The sequence below is a fragment of the Rattus norvegicus genome, chromosome 4 (assembly GCF_036323735.1).
Source record: "Rattus norvegicus strain BN/NHsdMcwi chromosome 4, GRCr8, whole genome shotgun sequence".
Taxonomy (NCBI): domain Eukaryota; kingdom Metazoa; phylum Chordata; class Mammalia; order Rodentia; family Muridae; genus Rattus; species Rattus norvegicus.
Window position 1 is genome coordinate 7,907,174 of NC_086022.1, and position 18,293 is coordinate 7,925,466.

The window sequence follows — 18,293 nt, forward strand, 5'->3', positions numbered from 1 at the left end:
TTTTGTTTTTGTGTATGTATCAGTCTGTCTGTCTGTCTATATCTCAGCACACATTCATCAGAGCACACATAAGGAAGTCAAAGATCTCTGTTTTCTCTTTCCACACTGTGGGTCTGGAGGATTGAACTCAGGTCCTTTGGCTTGGTAGCAAGCACTTTCATCCACTGAGCCGTATCACCAGCCCATGAGTTTAACCTCACACAGTGCTCCGCTAACACACTTTTAGACTGTGGAATGGCACAACTGTCTGGCTCATTGCTTCCCTGTGGGGTGCAGAGTGGAACCTTGGAATTACAGCCTTGGAAGGAACAGGTTGTTTTCTCAGGATGCTGATGTTTTGAGTGAATTTTTCCCTTCATGTCTGGATCCCATTGCTGTTTTATTGAATTCTTGGTGGTGAAGACATTGATTATGTGCCATGCACCTGCTAATGGCTCCAGAAGGGGCAAACACCAGTGTCAGAAGCTATTTAGTGAGGACAGGATGGATTTACCAATACAGCTGCCTTTTGTTGGGGACACATAGATTGGGTTTGCCCCTGTCGTGTTGTGTGCTTGTTTACTTTTGAGATGAGTTCTCATTATGTAGCTTTGGCTAGCCAGGAAATCACTAGGTACACCAGGCTGGCCTTGAATTAATAGAGGTTTGCTTTCCTCTGTCTCCCTAATGCTGAGATCTAAGATGTGTGCCTTGTATTTCATACTCATCCTATCCAAACCTGAGGAGATGCTTCCTAGTGCAGAGAACTAAGTGAATTCAAATAATCCACCCATCAGATCCCAAATGGCTCACCTACCCTTTCCTATTTGGAATTGAACCTGTCTCGTCATGGCCTGGTATTTCTGAAACAAACTTGTGAGTTGGGAAGAAGCATAGCAACCTAACGTTAAACATTAAACCCATGTCTCACTGCAGTCTGGAAGGACCGAGTCTGCTGAGAAGTCTTTCCCAAAGACAGCAGGGAGGCACATTCAGGAGGACACCTCAGCCCGCACATGTCCCTGAGTAGTCCCCGAAGAAACCCAAATGCTTGTAGGAGGAAAGAATGACATTAGGGACGGTCAACAGTGCTGGGAGTGCTCAGTTCTCTAACAGCACAGAGGATCTCACACCACAGTTCAGGGAAATGCCAAGACCCCTCCCTACTTCTGCTTCCGGTCTCATTAGTAAATATCTCAGTCTGCTTGTGCTTGCCTTCCTGAGGGAGGAACTCATACTCTGTCTCATCCAGGCAAGTACTCTTTCACTAGCTACACCCAAGTTCTACAAAATTGATTATTATTGTATATAAATGTCCACACTCAAGCATGATGTGTGTGTGAACAGGACACACATGTGACATAGTATACATGTAGAAATCAAAGGACAACTTTCAGGAGCCACTTCTCTCTCTTTACCATGAGATTAACATCCAATTCAGGCTTGGGGTTTGCATTGCAAATGCTTTGACCTCTAAGCCATCTGGTCACCCAAAGCTCTTTGTTCTTGTAGAACAGTGAGGTGGCCAAGATTATGAAAGAGTAGGATTTCTGGCACTCTGTAGGGGCTGCTCTGGATGAAATGAGTCTCAAAACTAAGGCATCTTTGTGTATGTGTTGTCCAAAGGACAAGGCTTAGGTTCAGGACCTCTTGATCCTAGTGCTAAATGGCTCTCCTTCCAGGCTCTGCTGGCCTGCTCTTTCCAGATACTGCACACACACACACACACACACACACACACACACACACACACACACACACACAGACACACACACCCTTAATGATATTTTTAAGGCACCACAAGCAATAGCCTCTCCCACCCTCCGGCTCTGACTTGGCCAAGCTTTGACAAAGTGATGCAGCTAAGATCCTAAAGGAAAGTTGCTGGTACTGGTCCTAGAACACTGATTGGGGAACAAGTGATGCCACCCATCCCAGAATCTCTTGTGCCAAGAGACGCTGGAGAGGGAGAAGTGAGAGCTTTGGGGTACAGGGGGTGCCTATGTGCTGACTAGAGCTCACCCACAGCTGTGCTTTCAACATGTCAAAAATGACTGTCCTCCCTCTCACTTTTCTGTGATGAGTACAGAGGTACCCCATCTCCTGAAATTTGTGTCATTAAAGTGTGTAAATTCTAAGGCAGTCTTCCCCTTCAGAAGAGAATACACACCCTGCTTTTGTCAGTGTGGCTTGCCTAGTCAAACACAAAATGGTGTTACAATGGCCCTGTTGACCCACGAGGATGCTGGGAGGCCAAATGTCACTGGCAGCCTTTCCCACAGTCTGGTAAGAATAGTCTGACTAGACTCTTGTATTTAGGCCAGTTCCAACAAGGCTCCTTCTCCACCAGGCTACACTGATGATCACAGGAGGCAGAGCTTCATTGGGCTTCCTTAGGACTTGGCCTGGACAGCCTGTCTCTGCATTTGGGATCTCTGCAGAGCACTGTAACCTAAGCCTTAGGGATGCTCTGGATGTTGGGCCTGCACTATAGCCAGCAAAGTGGAAGCTGAGCCTTCAGGATCCATGTGTGTTAGCTAGGTCCCCATAACAAAGTCCTACTGATGATACACTATTCAGTTTTCCTGAGGCCGAAGTCAGAGTTGACAGGGTCCGGGGGCCTAGAACCTCTGTAGTTTTTCTGGCCTATGGATGCTCTCTTCCCTCTATGTCATCCTTCTGTGTATCTGTGTCTGAATTGCCTCCTCCTTTGTATTGTATTTTTTGGGACAGAGTCTCACTGTGTAGCCTTGGGTGGCCTGAACTCACTACATAGGCCATGCTGGTTTCCAGCTTCTGCCAACTGAATGCCGGAGACGAGAGGTGTGTGCCACTGCACCTGACTCTAATGTCCTCTTCTTGTAAGGAAACATACATGCACAGTGAACAAAGGGCCACCCCCAAATATCACTTAACCTTGGTTCCCTCTTCCAAAAGACTATTTATAGATGTGTCATTTATAGAAGGGCCTGGAGGCAAGAGTTGGGGAGAACACCATTCAACCTCCACCCCTGCCCCACCCTGCCCTCTAATACGGACATGACAAGAAACAGATGCTGCTGGAGCTGGTTGAGAAACAGAACACGAGGACACTGGGCTGTGTCCAGAAAGCAAGGCGCCATAGCAGTTTAGGAGTGCTGTCAGGCGAGAGGGAACTGCTGCCAGGTCGTCCTCCTGCTTGAGACTCTCCTGAGGTATACATGGCTGGTCACACTGTGCGCTGAACAGGACACACTGTGCGCTGAACAGGAGAGCTTCCCAACAGCCACGGCTCTGCTTTAGGTCACAGCTGTTTCAATCAGCTCACAGAGAACCCTACCAGTGCCGTGAGGTCTGCTGCGGGTATGAACTTTACTTTCCTTATATGTTTTACTCCTTTGATCCTTTTGGATTTTTAAAAAAGAAATAAAATGCAAGTGTTATTCTCTGTATGGAAGAATATTTTTAAAGAAAGACGTCACAGGGAGGCGCGGTAGATGACAACTGTAATGGAAGCACTTGGGGCGCTGAGGCAGCCAGGATATAAAGACAGATTTTAAAAGATATAGATAGATAGATGGCAGATAAAATGAAGATGATAGATAGATAGATGATAGATAGATAGATGAACTGAAAGAAGAGCGTTCTGTCTGTGACCTCCAGGGATCAAGACACATGCCTTTGGAAAGACTACGCTGTAGGAAGGTCTCACTTCAGCCCAGTCTGAGCGCTTTTCTCCCTCTGCTTGTAGTTATGAAGACAGCCTGCCAAGACGCAGGGTCTGTGGGTGGCCCAGGGAGTTGCTTAGCCTCTGCTCACCAAGACTCCTATCATGAGCAGGGGATCAAGGCTCAAGCCAGTGAGCTGAGATCAGAAACTCTGCTGTCCCTGGATTCTTTGAACAGGGAAGTGAATGGTCCAGGAATACACCAGAGAGGGGTAGAAAGCTGTGCCAACTCTCCAGAGTGTCCTCAGGCTCAGCTGGGGACGGGTGGAGGGTGGGAGACAGCCACTCACAGAACACAAGTTCGTTCTTAGACTATAAAAGAAACCCATGAACTGGGGGACTGAGACCGGGATGGGGGTGTGGAGGCCAGATGATCAAGAACTCTCATGAGAGACTCTAGCAGTCTCATGAGGAATGGGAACCCAGTAGGCATCCTGACTAGAGTTGTCACTAACCCCACTGAGAAGCCAGCCACACAGTGCCTTCAGGTTTACTGTCAACTAAGAGGCCAGTTGGTGCTCTCTGCATAATTTGCCTCTCTGTGTGTGTGTGTGTGTGTGTGTGTGTGTGTGTGTGTGTGTGTGTGTGTGCGCACGCTCGCGCAAGTGTCTATGTGTGAGAGAGTGTGTTTGTTTGTGTGCATGTGTTGGTTGTGTCTTAGCAGCTGTATATAAGTGTGTAGCATGTCTCTGTGTGTGTGTGTGTGTGTGTGTGTGTGTGTGTGTGTGTGTGTGTGTGAAAACATGTCTGTGGATATGGGAATATGTGTGCTCTTTCCCTTTGTGGAAATGATACACTTTAACTCATTACTAAGGTCCCTGACCACCTTCCTCTTAGACTTAACAGGTTTCACCAGGCAATCTCACCACATGGCATGGAAAAGACAAAGTAGCTGTGTGGCTACCCACTCCCTCCCTACACTGGACCACGCTTGGCCCGGCTGGCTCAGCAGACAGCTTAGAGATCTGCAGGACAGTACACTGAAAAGCAAGGCTGTGTTGGAAGGAATCTGTAAACTGTTGGCAGTCTCACTAGACATGGCCACACTACCACCATCTACTGGGACCATAGTCTAGTTAAAACATCTTATTTCAGTATTATTGTAGAATCACGAAGAGTCTTGAGGAAAATCTACATTTGGTGCTGGAGGGATGGCTTGACAGTCAACAGCACTGGACACTCTGTCACAGGGTTGGGTTCATTTTTCAGGACCCACATGGCAGTTCATAATTGTGCCCTCTGTGGGCACACATGTGGTACACGGACATGCACACATCCACACATATAAAAATAAAACAATAATTTTTAAAAGTTTGTATTTGAAGAAATGCATTTGTCTTCAGCATAGATGAGGCCCAGTAATTACTTGGGGAATGAATAAGCAAATTCTTTTTATTTTTATTTAAATGTTGACCTTTTGAGTACTGCAGCTTAGGCTACTCAGAAACTTACTATGTAGCTCAGGCTGGTCTCTAGCTTTGCTCTAGCTTTGCTCAGTCTTACATAAACAGTTTTGTCTTCCACTGGTCTGCAACTGGGAACTCTGGCTTTCTCCTAGCAGGGATCATCACTGCTAGGTACAGGACAAAGCTAAGCACCTGGTGGCCGTGTACCTGGCTTCTAGGACCTCACACAACTTGGAAAGTGGCCCTGTTTTCCAATGATAGCTGTGCATATCATTTTTCCATATGTTCAAAACTTAATAGGTTTGAAAAGTAGCAGAGTATTTTTATGAGAAACCTAATAGCAGTGCCAATTTGATACGTAATAATGAGGAAAAGATACACACTTTGGCAAATTTAGAAGTCAAGTTCAATTAGATGACTGCCTCCATGCAGAGATCATCAATGCTCTTCCACAGTATGATTTTTAAAATTCTCTTTTGTCACTGTTAAGCTGAAGATAACATCAATAATAATAATAAGAAGAAGAGGAGGAGGAGGAAGAGGAAGAAGAAGAGGAGGAGGAGGAGGAGGAGGAGGCGGCGGCGGCGGCAGCAGCAGCAGCAGCAGCAGCAGCAGTAGTAGTAGTAGTAGTAGTAGTAGTCGTCGTCGTCGTCGTCTGGGTGGGAAATTCCCTAGATCAGAGTGTTCTCATTTTGCTACTATCTTTCAACTCCCTAAGAACACATGTTACTGGTAGGTACCCTCATACTCCAATGATGAGGACAGAAAACACTTGCAAAAATGGCCTTTCAAATCAGAAGGGCTTGTTTCCGTCATTCAGATTGTAAGAAATAGATTTTTTTAAAGGCAAGGATACTGTAGTGACTGCTGGGCTTGTGTAGCCCACAGACCTACCTGTACAAACAGGAAGTTTGTGGAATCTTGAAACATCAGTAATGAGAATTTTGTGATGCTCCAGCTGCTTTTTAAATATAGTACCAGAAAAGGGCTCTTATTGGTTTGTTCCAGAAGTGACTAAGTTTTTTCCCTGCTGTGTACAATACTGGAAATCCATCAGCTTTTATTATTTCTCATCAAAATGAATTCCTTTAGAATAGTAATCATATTGTCTTATAAAACCAAACAGTTGATGTAATTTGCATATTAAATGAAGGAGTGTTATACAACAAACTCATAGCAGTCAATTAACACAAAGGCTAATTATATGATTCATCAGCCTACAAGAATTTCTGGATCCAAGCCTAAGTGAGGTAAGATGCAGTAACTTTCGAATCTAAATTTTGACTTTTAACCAATATCAGTGATGATTCCATTCTTTTCAGATGAAAAGTTACCTGTTAGACTGCATCTAGAGTTTGCTGTAAAACACTAATAATTGCTACTTTAACCAACCCTCAAGAAAGGAAAATCTTTGCAACAATATGAAATTACCAACCACTAAGCAGGTTAAATGTCACCTTCATGTCTGAAGGAAAACTACAAAACAAGCATGAAGATGAATGAAGTTTATTGGCCAGATGAATGAAGTCAGGCTGTGATGGCAAAGAGGGACCCATCACAACCCACAACCAGTATCTGCATGTCCATTGTGCTATGATATAATTGTATTCCTGCCTGGTCATGATAGCTATCAAGCAAGAAATTTGCTACAAGATTAACAGAGACACAGTAATGAAAAAACATGGAGCATGCTGTAATTGGCTGTTATTAAAGTGTAGTCATAGTGGTTTGTAACAAAACCTAGCTGCAAATTCATGGAGACATCCAAACCAGAATTTTCAGATAACTTTCCTTCAAAGTTGTGGTCTGGGTGCCTCCCAGCCCATCCCCTTGCTTACTTCCCAAGCCAGTGGTCAGGAGAAGTCTAAGGAGGCAGGAATGGATACCACATATGCCACATGTGATTTAGAGGTGCAGGAGGGCTTCAAAACTGGGAGACCTTGGGTTTACTTTGATTGTGGGTCCCCAAGATAGTGAGGAAAAGATCCCAGATCACTTGTACATTTCTAACATGCTATAGGAGTCCGGGTAAAACAGGAAGAAAACTGTTCCAGTAGCATGAACGGCTCTCTCCCTACACAGCAGTGGTGACAAAGGCCTGTTCCATTCATATTTTAATGAGGCCAGTATCTCTGAGACAGTCCTTGCCGGGGAGGCGAGGTTCCTGGAAGATCACAAAGGGAGTCGCTTTATTGACAAGTCCCATTCAAAACCTTCACTGTGTACAAAGAAAGACTTGGTTCTTATTCCACTTGTCTCACTACTTACTGCACTCTTAGAATCCAAACAATGGAGGGGGGGTCAATTATTCTATGAACAGTCTTTAAATATACCAAAGTTGGTTCAGTTGAGCACAATCATATTAATGTAATGTTAATACATGTATAAAGAGCTGAGATGAGAAACATCTTTTAAAAATATTTTCCAAATACACTGTGCTTGGGGATTTTAAGATCAAAATATGGAGACTCTTCAGTAAGATGACCTCAGCGCCCGTTAGATTGGGAGGGCTCCCTTTCCTTTTCTGGAGATGCTTATCTAGCATCTTGTAAGCCTTCACCAGCAACTGCTCCTGATTTTAAAGACTCCTGCAAAAGGCTAGCTAGCTAACACCATTCAAAAGCTGTCAATCTTCAGATTAAAAAAAAAAAAGCAAAAACAAAACCTGCAGAAATTCACACACAGGCACATGCACGATCACACACATATTTGTGCTAAAACAGAGCACACTGCCTCCCTGTCCAAAGGTGTAAGGTTATACTTTAAGACAACTCACTGTTAAGCCCACTGATGGTTTTAAAGTGAAGGACTGTTTTCAAAAAGTACAACCCAGGAGATTTTTCTTTTTATTAAGTAAAAGCTTTCAAAAGTAATCTGTAGAAACCTTTCATGATTTTGCCTCAAACTTAGAAGACTCAAACAGTCTTCTACACACAGCTTGGAGTATTAGGTCAACTTGAAAAGGGAGAGAAAAACAGAACAGTTTCTAGGGAGGTGAAGAACCGCTTCAGCTTTGTGTTGTGAGGACCTGATAAACCGAGTAGTCTTTCCAGGGTCCTCTTCCCTATGCTTGGGTGCACTTCCACCCAAGGCCCTGTCCCACCCCCACACATAGACTGCTTTTTTTGATGGGAGGAAAGGAGAGAGTGAATTTCTTAGTTGTTATTAAGTTTTTTATGAAAGGCACTGTGACTTAAAACCCTGCTTTGTGGACAACTATAAACTGATTCTTACATGTAACAGTTTAGGAAAGATGCTCAACACAGGGCTATCCCTGAAAATGCGGGCCCTCGTTGTATTAAAGGCCTGCTTTGAATATTAGCGTAAGGATTCGCCTTTGCGATCTCTTGCTTTTCCAAGTGATCCCTCCGAATTTACGGAGTGTCCATCAGCTCTCCGATTTTCAGTTGTGTCAGTAAACCTGTGAATTTCTTCTTTGCAACTTATAAAGCTTGAAAAGCACAAATAAAAATGCCTTGTGTATTTGAAAGTGCCACTGTAGAATCCTGGTTTGTATTTTTTTTTTTAACTGTAGATATTTATTTTTAACTTAATGAATTTGGAAAAAAGAACTTGACACCTGCCGTGGAGTCTTCTCCTAGTTCGCAGACACATTTAACTAACTGCGGTTGGAAAGCCGGGGTCTTGAGAGTTCCAGGTGGCCACCTGGGCCGCAGAAGGTACGGAGCAGTGACCCAGCGTGTCCTCCCGCTCCGTTCCTGCGCTCCACGTAAAGTGCGCGCCTGGGGTCGGTTCTGAGTGGACGCTGGGGGCGGCGGCCGATCTGGGGGTGTTCCTCGCGGGCTCCGCCGTCCGTGCTTTCATATTAATTGCGGATCGGCTTTGCGGCCAGATGGCGGGGAAGCGCCCGGACCCTTTGTGCGCCCCGAGCGCGCCAGTGAATGTCGCACAGTCGTTGGCACCGGAAGGGTTCACACTGCGTGTGAAAGGGGACAAAGGGGGCTGGATATATCAACACTGCAGAAACCGAGTTCATTTGTCATGCAGCCCCTTTCAACGCAGTTGTCATGCAAACTTCCTTCTTTGATCAGCAGAGGGTGGAGAGAGAGAAAGCACGCAAAGCCTAGGGCCGGCTGGGCGCCCTTGGCGGCTCCACGCCCCTTCCGGAAGGAGCCGCGGGGACCTGGCCTCCTGCACCTTGACCCGTCTAGACGCCGCACGAGGTTTTGTCTCGGTTTCCAAGGGCGCGGGGTGCTCTTTGACCCGCGCCCGGGGCGGAGGTGGTGGCATGGAGCCCAGCGCACCCTGGCAGGTCCCGGAGGGAGAGGGGCGCCCGGGACGCGCGCCAGCTGTTCCCAGAGCAAGCCGGGGCCAATGAGGGGCGCTCCGGGGCCCGCTGCCCGTGACCACCTCGTTGTGGACCCCGCTTAGCTTCCTCGAGAAGTCCGGAAGGCGAGGGGGCAGTGCTACGCAGGATTCCCCACAGAACCGATGCGCTCTCGATGCCCCTTTCTCCTCCCATTTTCTGTGTTTCATCCTCTATTCAACAACTTTTAAAAATGGTATCTACAAGTACTACTTCTAGATTTTTCCCGTCTCTTAACTGTCCACTGTCAGGCACGTTATTTTCTGGCTAGAATTTAAGCTCGCTTTAAGCTGCATAAAGGACGATGCGGCTGCTTCCATTGAGAAGCCGTCCTTTCCACTTGTTCATTGGACCCGCGTGGGCGTGGGCAAGTGTCCTGGCTGGTTCTGTTCTTCTTGTAGGTTCCACTGGCTCAGTCCGAGGCGTTCCTCATCGACCTTTTGGATAAAGTGTGTGTGCGAATGAACGACTATCAGCTGGAGGACGACCCAGTGACCAAACAGAAGTATTTCAGGAGATATGCTCCGAGAAAGGGAGACAAAATATACAAAGAATATAAAAAGTTCTTCTTTTATTCCGATGCCTACAGACCTTTGAAATTCGCGGTAAGCCCCCATCTAAGAACCTGTTGGGGTCCCCTTTTCCTGACTGTAGCTACTCTTGAATTGTTACTGAGCAGTGGACAGTCAGGCACATTCACAAGCCCTGGTGTCCTGTGCTGCCCCACTGCTTAAGTTTTCACTGAGCCCTTGGTTCCTTGGCTTGTGAGACATCTCAAGGGTTGTGGCGTCCTTCAGTGATCAGTGGGGAGGCTGAAGCGACTTTTATGGAAAGTGCCTTATGTCCCCTGTCCTGGGGACATGGACACCATTTGCACATTGCTTGTCTGTGTATTCTGCTGGTGTGGAGTGAGCTCAGCCTCTCTTGTTACCTAAGGAAGCAGGGGTTGTGTTTTCTAGTCTGAAATCCGAATGGAGGCCAAGAGTCGTTAGCAAATGTGTGTAGATGAATGTTGAAGCAGTGGTCCCCAAATCCTCTCTCCACTCCCACAGGCTTCTATGGGAGAGTGTTTCCTAGGGTTGAATCAAGTTTTGTATCTCAAGCTAGGCTACACCAAGGCTTTGGGTCGAGAGCTAAAGCTAGTTTTACAAAAAGTTGACCTCTGGGTGTGCCTCGCAAAAATACATTGCAATGTATTTCCCCTTAACGCTGTAGAATCATACAGTGATGGGCAGGCCTTGTTAAAAAATTTATTAAGTTCACACAGTGGCCAAAATGTCAGGCGTGCTTCAGCCCCAACATGGGGCTGTAGCTGACATTTGGAGATTTCATTTTAATTAAAAAGTGAGGGCAACGATTCAGGGCTAAAAGCCCAATGGAACCCGGATGCGGATGTGAATGTGTTTGTCTTTCACAGGTTTTAAATAAACACATTATAGTGGAATTTAAATATTTTAAATGCCATTTTAAAATCTTAGAGTCTTGCTTAATGAACTCAGAGATGGTTCACAAGCCTCCAGTGGTTGGCCGTCAGTAAGTAACCTCACAGTTCCAAAAACGGCCGCCTGGTAGTTCTTGAGAGACAATACTACACACAAAATTTAACACTTTCAGATCCCATAATAACTTTGTATCTGAAGTGTCAGGTTGTTTGTTTTTATTTTTTATTTGCTCTGGAAAGCAAACCCAAGATTTGGGCTAAGTTCCTTCCTAAAGAGTCTACAGAGAAACTTTCCTTAGCCAGCAAGGCAAGCACAGTGCTCTGGAGCTAAAGGGGTAGGTGCTGTGTTGTGAAGGTGGAGGAGCCTCAGTTGTTTCAAAATCTCAAACCACAAAGTGGATTACTATGTTCAATTGAAAGGACATTAAACATTTCTAGGAAGTGTGGTCTTTAAAATGCTGAGGCACAAGAAATAAAAGCTGTTACTCCCTGCTTTCTGCACTCCAGACTTTAGGAAGAGAAACAAACACAGCCAGCCATTTTCCTTCCTTCCTCCCTCCCTCCCTTCCTTTCCTCCTCCTCCTCCTCCTCCTCCTCCTCCTCCTCCTCCTCCTCCTCCTCCTCCTCCTCCTCCTCCACCTCCTCCTTCTCCGTCTTCTTTTAGATCTTGCAACAGTGTAATCATTTAGTTAAATCTTAGGAAAACGATACGATTAGCATCCCTGGAAGAAGGTTACTCTTATGCAATGATGTATCAAACCAGGGGCAAAGGAAAATGGACCTCCTTGGTTACATGCTTTCCTGTGTTCAGCTACTAAAATGTCGTTAAGTCTGTGCTAATAAGGGGCCCTGCCCATGTGTCTCTGCTCACACGTGTTGCTATTGTGTTTCTGCAGTGCGAAGCCATTATTGAAAAGTATGAGGATGAAATATTCGAACTTATCGCCCAGGAGGCACACCATCTAGCTGATATGCTGTGCAGTGAAAAATCAGGTACTGTGTCTGATGTAACACTTGCTCCCAGCCTCACTTACTGGCTCTCACTCAGCCTTGCACAGCTCATCTGCACGGTAGCCTGGCTGTCTCACTGCCAGCCCAGTTCTATCACAGCCTTCTAGGGACCAGACCCCTGTGCCAGAAAGGAGAGCTACAGAAGCCTTCTCTGCTGCCTTTCCTTCTCTGTCTTTGTTTTGTTTTTGTTTTTGTTTTTTGTTTTTTTCCAAAGAATTTAGTCTTGACTTTACCATTGATTTTCAGAGCTGGGTGACCCCCAAAGTCATAGATGTTAGATTTTTGTATCCTGGCCCAGGAAAGAATGTACCTTTCATAGCTTAAGTATTTGTACTAACAACAAAAAGTGGGATTTTTATTTTGAAAGAAGAGTCATTAAGTTTGTTGCTTGTTTGGGTTGGGGGTCATTCGGATATTTTTTCCCAGGTTCTTTTCCCCTGACTCTCTTCATCTAAAAGGTTTTTCTGTCCCAACATGTTTAAATAATACTTGCTGTATATTTTTAGACACATGTATGCCCGCTTAGAAGCTAGGAAAATAACGAACAGGTTATCTACTATACGCCAAGCCCCTCCTCAGTGTTCTGTCTTCACACATGTTTATACAGAGATAAGCATGGGCTGAGTCTGTCGAGCAGCATTTCTCAGACATCCTTAGGAAAAAGAATGAGTTTATGTGAAGACGGTGGTTAACCTAGTATAGTGCTCTGTAAGCCATGTAGAAGCTTGAGATGGAATTCAGCAGAATACGTGCATGCCAATAACACGTCAAATATGGTACCCAAGTCCTTGAAGAAATATTATTGTGTGCTTGTAGCTGCATATTGATGTCATTTGAAGTTTCTAGATAAGAGGGCCTCAAATTTACTAACAAGATAGTCCAAGTTTTCTTACGCTGAGTAGACAATAATGTGGCCTTCTATTTAAAATCCCATTCCAGTGGGAGCTTATAGAAAAATTCAGGAAAATGATAGAGAAGATTGTCTAACAGCCTGAGGTATTTTACAGTTATTTATATAAATATAGATATTTATATAGGTATATAGTTATTTAATTACAGAGGTGTGACATAAGTTCATAGTCATACTTTCCAAAGAAAGGCTTTTTGAGGTATCTCAATCAGTTCGGCTAAGATAGGTGTATGGCAGATATTAATACATATACGGTGGGCAGGGTTTGAACTGTCTGCTAGTCTTCCTTGTAAACAACTGAACCAGCATAGTTACCTGTGACAGGCACCATAAATGATTACGTGAACACCCAAGCATTCCAGAAAGACCTGAGGGGGTGTTAGGCTCTGTCTCGGTGAGTCACTGCCTCTCAGTTAAGATTTTTGGGGAGGACTATTCCCAGGTTCAGTGATCTGACTCAGTTTTAGCACCCTTGCTCCAGTTTCTGTATAGGTGTTATTGGAAATAAAAATGGAGACTATAACTCTGGAGAATAAACCTGTGAGCTGCATAGAGTTGCTAATGTGAAAGCAGACACTAGATGACTCTGTGTTTGATTGCTTTTCAACTGTTCCGAGCAGCAGCTGGGCTATGCAGAGTCAAAGGCAGTGCTGTGGCCCAGCATGGTGGAGAGAGCTCTTTCAGACTGTACTCTTCACAGAGCATGTGAAGCTTACATGTGAAGCTTACATAGGTACAGAATCTTATATGTAAATCAAAAACTGTATTTAACAGAGACAAAGCTCCCTAGAAAGCTACCGTGAAAGCAAGGTAGAATACAGACTGACATAACTTATTGCTAGAAAAGAGTTAAAATAAAACCCACTAATAAAAATGTCTACCAGCCAAGTCTCTAGCTCTAGAAATGTCTATTCTCTAAATAATTTTTGTCTTCCTAATACCAATAGGTGAGTGTTTTCCCTATTCTCAAGATAGCATCTTGTATGTAACGTAATTGGTTAATGGACAATTACTTGTGCCTGCTCTCCAACACACACACACACACATACACACACGCACACGCACACGCACACACACACACACACAGAAAAAGAGAGAGAGAGAGAGAGCACTAACTTCAGCCACAGGGGCTCAGTTAACACCAAGTTAACAAATAAATTCTAATGACTGGAAGAGGGGCCAAGGCTGCTACTCCTGTTGCTACACATGGAATAGTTTCAGACACCCATGGCATGAAATGTGACTCTTTCATGTCACAAAAAATTCTTGAAGCCTTGATATGTCATCTACAATACAGTACGGTGGCCTTTCTACCAGAGCAAGGTACCAAGATTCACTGTCTTATGTTTCATTATAGCTTTGCTGCTGCCTTAGCTCAGCAAAGTAAACTATGTCTCAAGGCTATGTCTTGTATATACATGTGTATGTGGTGGTGGGATACGTGAGGGTAAGTTGCCATCCCGAGAACTGGAAGATTGTTTGTCCATAGACACAGGGAGATCAATAATTACTTAGAAAATGGATGTGTTTATAACTAGAGATTTTTCTGGACACTTACTTTCTATATCTAACAAACACACTGCACATATGAGTTTTTCTTTGTCCCACTTTGTCTAGATTGTCTCCCTTGCTTTGTCGCAGAGCAGATGAAGCCAGTCTGGCTCTTCAACACATCAAGGCTCAGCCATTCACCCTCATGCGCTGAAGTGCGTAGCAGGGAGAATCTCATAACCACTGTAGAGAAGCTCTCACTGAGGGAGGGTGCTGCATGGATCCGTGGTGCCACTGTGGTGCCATGCACTAGGCAGAAGGACCCTGGGCTCACTCTTCTCATGTGTATGGCAGGGGAGTCAGGTTCACTCATCTTTTTGTCTTTTCATAGACAAAAGAAAAAGGGGTGGGAGAAGTGACTTCATGAGGTCTCCCCAGTGGCATCTTCTGGGCCAACCCCTGCATCTCCAGAGAGTCACTTTGATATCTTAAATCGATGACTAAAACAATGATATAATATAGATTATGACTCAAAAATATGACTGTGTCCATAAAGGTGGAGGGCATGAGGCTGTGGACTGTGAGTGGCTCCACTGTATCCTAGAGATGTAAGGGTCTACTTGGAAACATAAATAAATATATTCTATATTGATCACTCTGTGCTAATATCTAATCACAACCTTTAGAAACATATTAAGGGAACTCGTGGTGTAAGGTGGCAAGTATCTAGAAATGGCTAGCTGACATTTAAGTGAGCGAGAATCTTCAGTTTTGTCTGACTTCTCAACCCAAGAGAGGAGACTTAAAAAGACTATGGAGCTAAAGTAACCCACAACCTTTCTTAAATAGAACTGCTCCCCTTGCTTTCAAAAGGAAAGTAATGTGGAGCAAAGTAGCTGGTGCCTCCTGCGTTCCACACCAGCATCCGCACCCATTCTGACGTGAAGTGGCCCGCACACATCTTCCTTAAATGTTCCCAACCCCATGGAGCCCTCAGATGAGCAAGCATTTGCTCAAACAAGGTTGGAAGATGGGGTGAGAACAGCAGGGTTGGCCCATGAATCATTCTGGAAGCTGGGCTTGTGATCCAGGCAGGTGTTGGAAATGTGTTCCTTTCTAGTTTTCCACATATTTACATTTTTACTGAGAAAATCTTTAAAATATGCTGCCATGGAGAGAAAACGGCTCAGCGGCCTGGGATTTACTGGTTAGTGACACCGTTACTCTTTTTCAGATCTGTGTGGCACTCCTACAAACAGTCCTGAACCCGAGGTGTGAGAGGAGTGGAGTCAGCCTGACAGGTCACTGTGCACCTCCACATCGTGTGACTGCCGTGATAAGGAAGTTCATCTCCTGTCTGCTGTACTTGTCTCATGCGTGATATTGGTTTGAAAATCTCTTGCTTGGCATCGTGACAAACCCCAAGTCTTGTCTTAGGTGAAGAGAAGTTTATAAAACAGAATACCCCTTTGCATATTTGTATGGAAGCTGGGTTAGCAATAGAGCATTAAATCTAGCCATGGGAAGAGGGTGAAGTTATTTCTTGAAGTCAGTAGGGAATTAAGGGTGGGTCCAAGCAAATGCGCCTGACATGTCCATATACAGTTTGCAGTTTCAGAAGAACTCAGTTTGATTTCTCAAATTCTTGATCAGCCACAATTCAAGGCATTCAGTTGCAACTAATGCCATGGATTTGCTATTCTGGAAGGTTCTGTGTGGTGCTTTTAAAGCCACCCCTCTCAACTAGGAATGGGACTTACACATCTGGAAACTCTTATATTTTAGAACTTTATTCCTAAGATTAAATAGGACAAATAAAAGAGTGAATACTTCTCACAGTGGTTTCCTGGCCATGCCCTGAGTTCAGATGATTCTGAAGGGTGTCTCATAGTGGGTTTCAAAAGATGCGACACTCAGCACATTTTTGTCTTGCTTCAGTCTCTCTTGGTTGGTTTTTCCCTCATTGATCATAGTGTGTAGTTTTTCCTACTGGCTGACTTGTCTCTCTTCTATGGGACTTTTATTTATGTATTTATTGTTGGATGTGGAGGGAAATTCACCTTTACCACACTTACTGTAACAAAATGTAATAACAGTTTCTCCTGGGTGTTCTCATTGTCTCTGCTAAATTTGTATTCAGTGGAATTGAACTTTAATTATTCAGCATGTGTGGGTACAGGTTACACCTGTTTAATTAAAGAAATTGTCACCATTGTCATTGAAATTTGCATGAGTAATAGGCAAACATTTTACCAGAAGAGCTAAAATGGTTGTTTATAAAACCATCCAGAAATGACACTATTTAGATTATTCATTGGACACCTTGGCCAGAATAATTCTTATATTTGCTAGATTTTACCAAAATAAGAAAGATTTCTATTTTTTCCTTCCTCTTAGTCTTAAGTCTTAATGCCACTTGTTTTCTGGAAATCTGAGAAAACGTGTGCTTTAGCAATGTGTCTGTGGTCAGTTGTAGGCCCTCTGCGACCCTGAGATTCTGTGCTCCAAACGAACAAGGAAGAGGAGATACACGGTCAGGTGATGCTTCCTCCCAGCAGGGAAGAAACAAAAAAGGGAGGGGGAGACGGGTCCCTGCACCTTATTTTTGTGATCCATAAGATTAACTCAGCATTTGAGGTAGGAAGTCTTTTTAGCATTGCCTTACTTGGGCTTTGTTAGGAAATGCACACTAGGGTCCCATTTCTTAAGATTTGTCCTTCTGGGAACAAAGCTGAGAAGGCCAACTGTAAGGTAGTTACTGATCTCAGACTGCTTTTCGCCTGCCGGGACCTCTGGGGCAGACAGATCCGCAGACACTCTGCTTTCCAAACCGTTCTGGATTTCTCACCAAACAGGGTCTTAAATCTGACCAGTGTTTTGGGTATCTCATGACTCATACTTTTTTGTAATTCTTTTTCATATCAAGTTTGCTGAGCTCATGTAAATGAAGGTAGCTACTGAGTTGCTGATTAAATCTTGGTTCGATTGAGAATTACCCAGAGCCACGGTCTCTCTGCCTGCCTCCTGTGGGATGCCTGCTTTTCTGGGAAGTAGCTATAGGAGAGAGGAAGCTGTGTGGGCCACCATTCCCCTGACTTTAAAATGACACCAAATAAAAAGTAAGATGAAAAGTCAGAGAGAACCACTCACCACTAAAAGCAAGCAAATGAAAGAGATGCCTAGGCCGCAAGCTGACATTTTCTTAAAATTAACAAAAATCAACCCAGATCTGAGTCAAAAAATTAATAATAACAACAATAACAACAGCATTAAGTTTCCTGGGAAGACAGGGTGAGTAATAAAAGTCAGGAAGAGGAAAAATGTGTTAGAGGCTGCAGGGAAACCATTCTTGAGCCTGTAATCGCACAATCCACACACCAAACTGGCCAAAGCAGGATGCTTACCTTGTTCTGCAAGTTGCTGTTTGCTTAGAACTGCTGAACCCACTTAACTGGAGAGCACAGAGTAGAACGGAGCCCAAGTCCCTACAGGAAACATCCACCCTTCCCGAGGCAAGTCCTAAGACAGCCAGAGCAGGGGCTCTGACACACGCTTCTTGGCTCCCGCAGTCTTTATTCTTACACATATTTCCATGTAACGATAACAAAAGTTTAACTGTGTATCACTCTTAAAATTCAGATTACGGTAGGATAGTGGGGGAAGTTAATCTTATACATGTTTGTCAGTCTGCTCTTAAACTTGATACAAAGTTGTGAGCTGATCTTAGAAATGTTAAAGGCCAATCAGTAGAATGTGGCACCATTTGGTGCCTACATACAGTGAAGAACATTAAATTATTGCAATAAAACTATACTTGTAAGAGACCAGTGTGGTTTCTTTATGACTTCCTGACTGCAATATAATTCTCCTTATAAGTTTATTTGCTTCTAGACCAAGGGAAAAGGTGAATAGAAAAGATCAAATGCAATAAATAAAGCCAAAATATGGCCTGAGAATCACCTAGGAAAAGGTGCAGTAAGTGGCATGGTGTCGCTGGAGTACTTGCTGCCTTGCCCCAGACA

General features: G+C 44.3%; 1 protein-coding gene across 2 annotated transcripts in view; it reads left to right on the top strand.

The window, feature by feature from the left end:
* Cnpy1 (canopy FGF signaling regulator 1) overlaps positions 1-18,093 on the top strand; it is a 54,864-nt gene extending 36,771 nt beyond the window's left edge. Inside the window, exons 1-4 of one of the 2 annotated variants that reach the window (NM_001400959.1) lie at positions 8,996-9,614; positions 9,820-10,023; positions 11,756-11,852; positions 15,506-18,093. In NM_001400959.1, the coding sequence (NP_001387888.1) occupies positions 9,880-10,023; positions 11,756-11,852; positions 15,506-15,549 (285 nt within the window). In that variant the 5' untranslated portion in view covers positions 8,996-9,614; positions 9,820-9,879 and the 3' untranslated portion in view covers positions 15,550-18,093. Of the gene's footprint in view, positions 1-8,995; positions 9,615-9,819; positions 10,024-11,755; positions 11,853-15,505 lie in introns of those variants that run through there. The other variant, XM_063286689.1, reaches the window with a different exon arrangement.
* Positions 18,094-18,293: the final 200 nt, after the last annotated feature.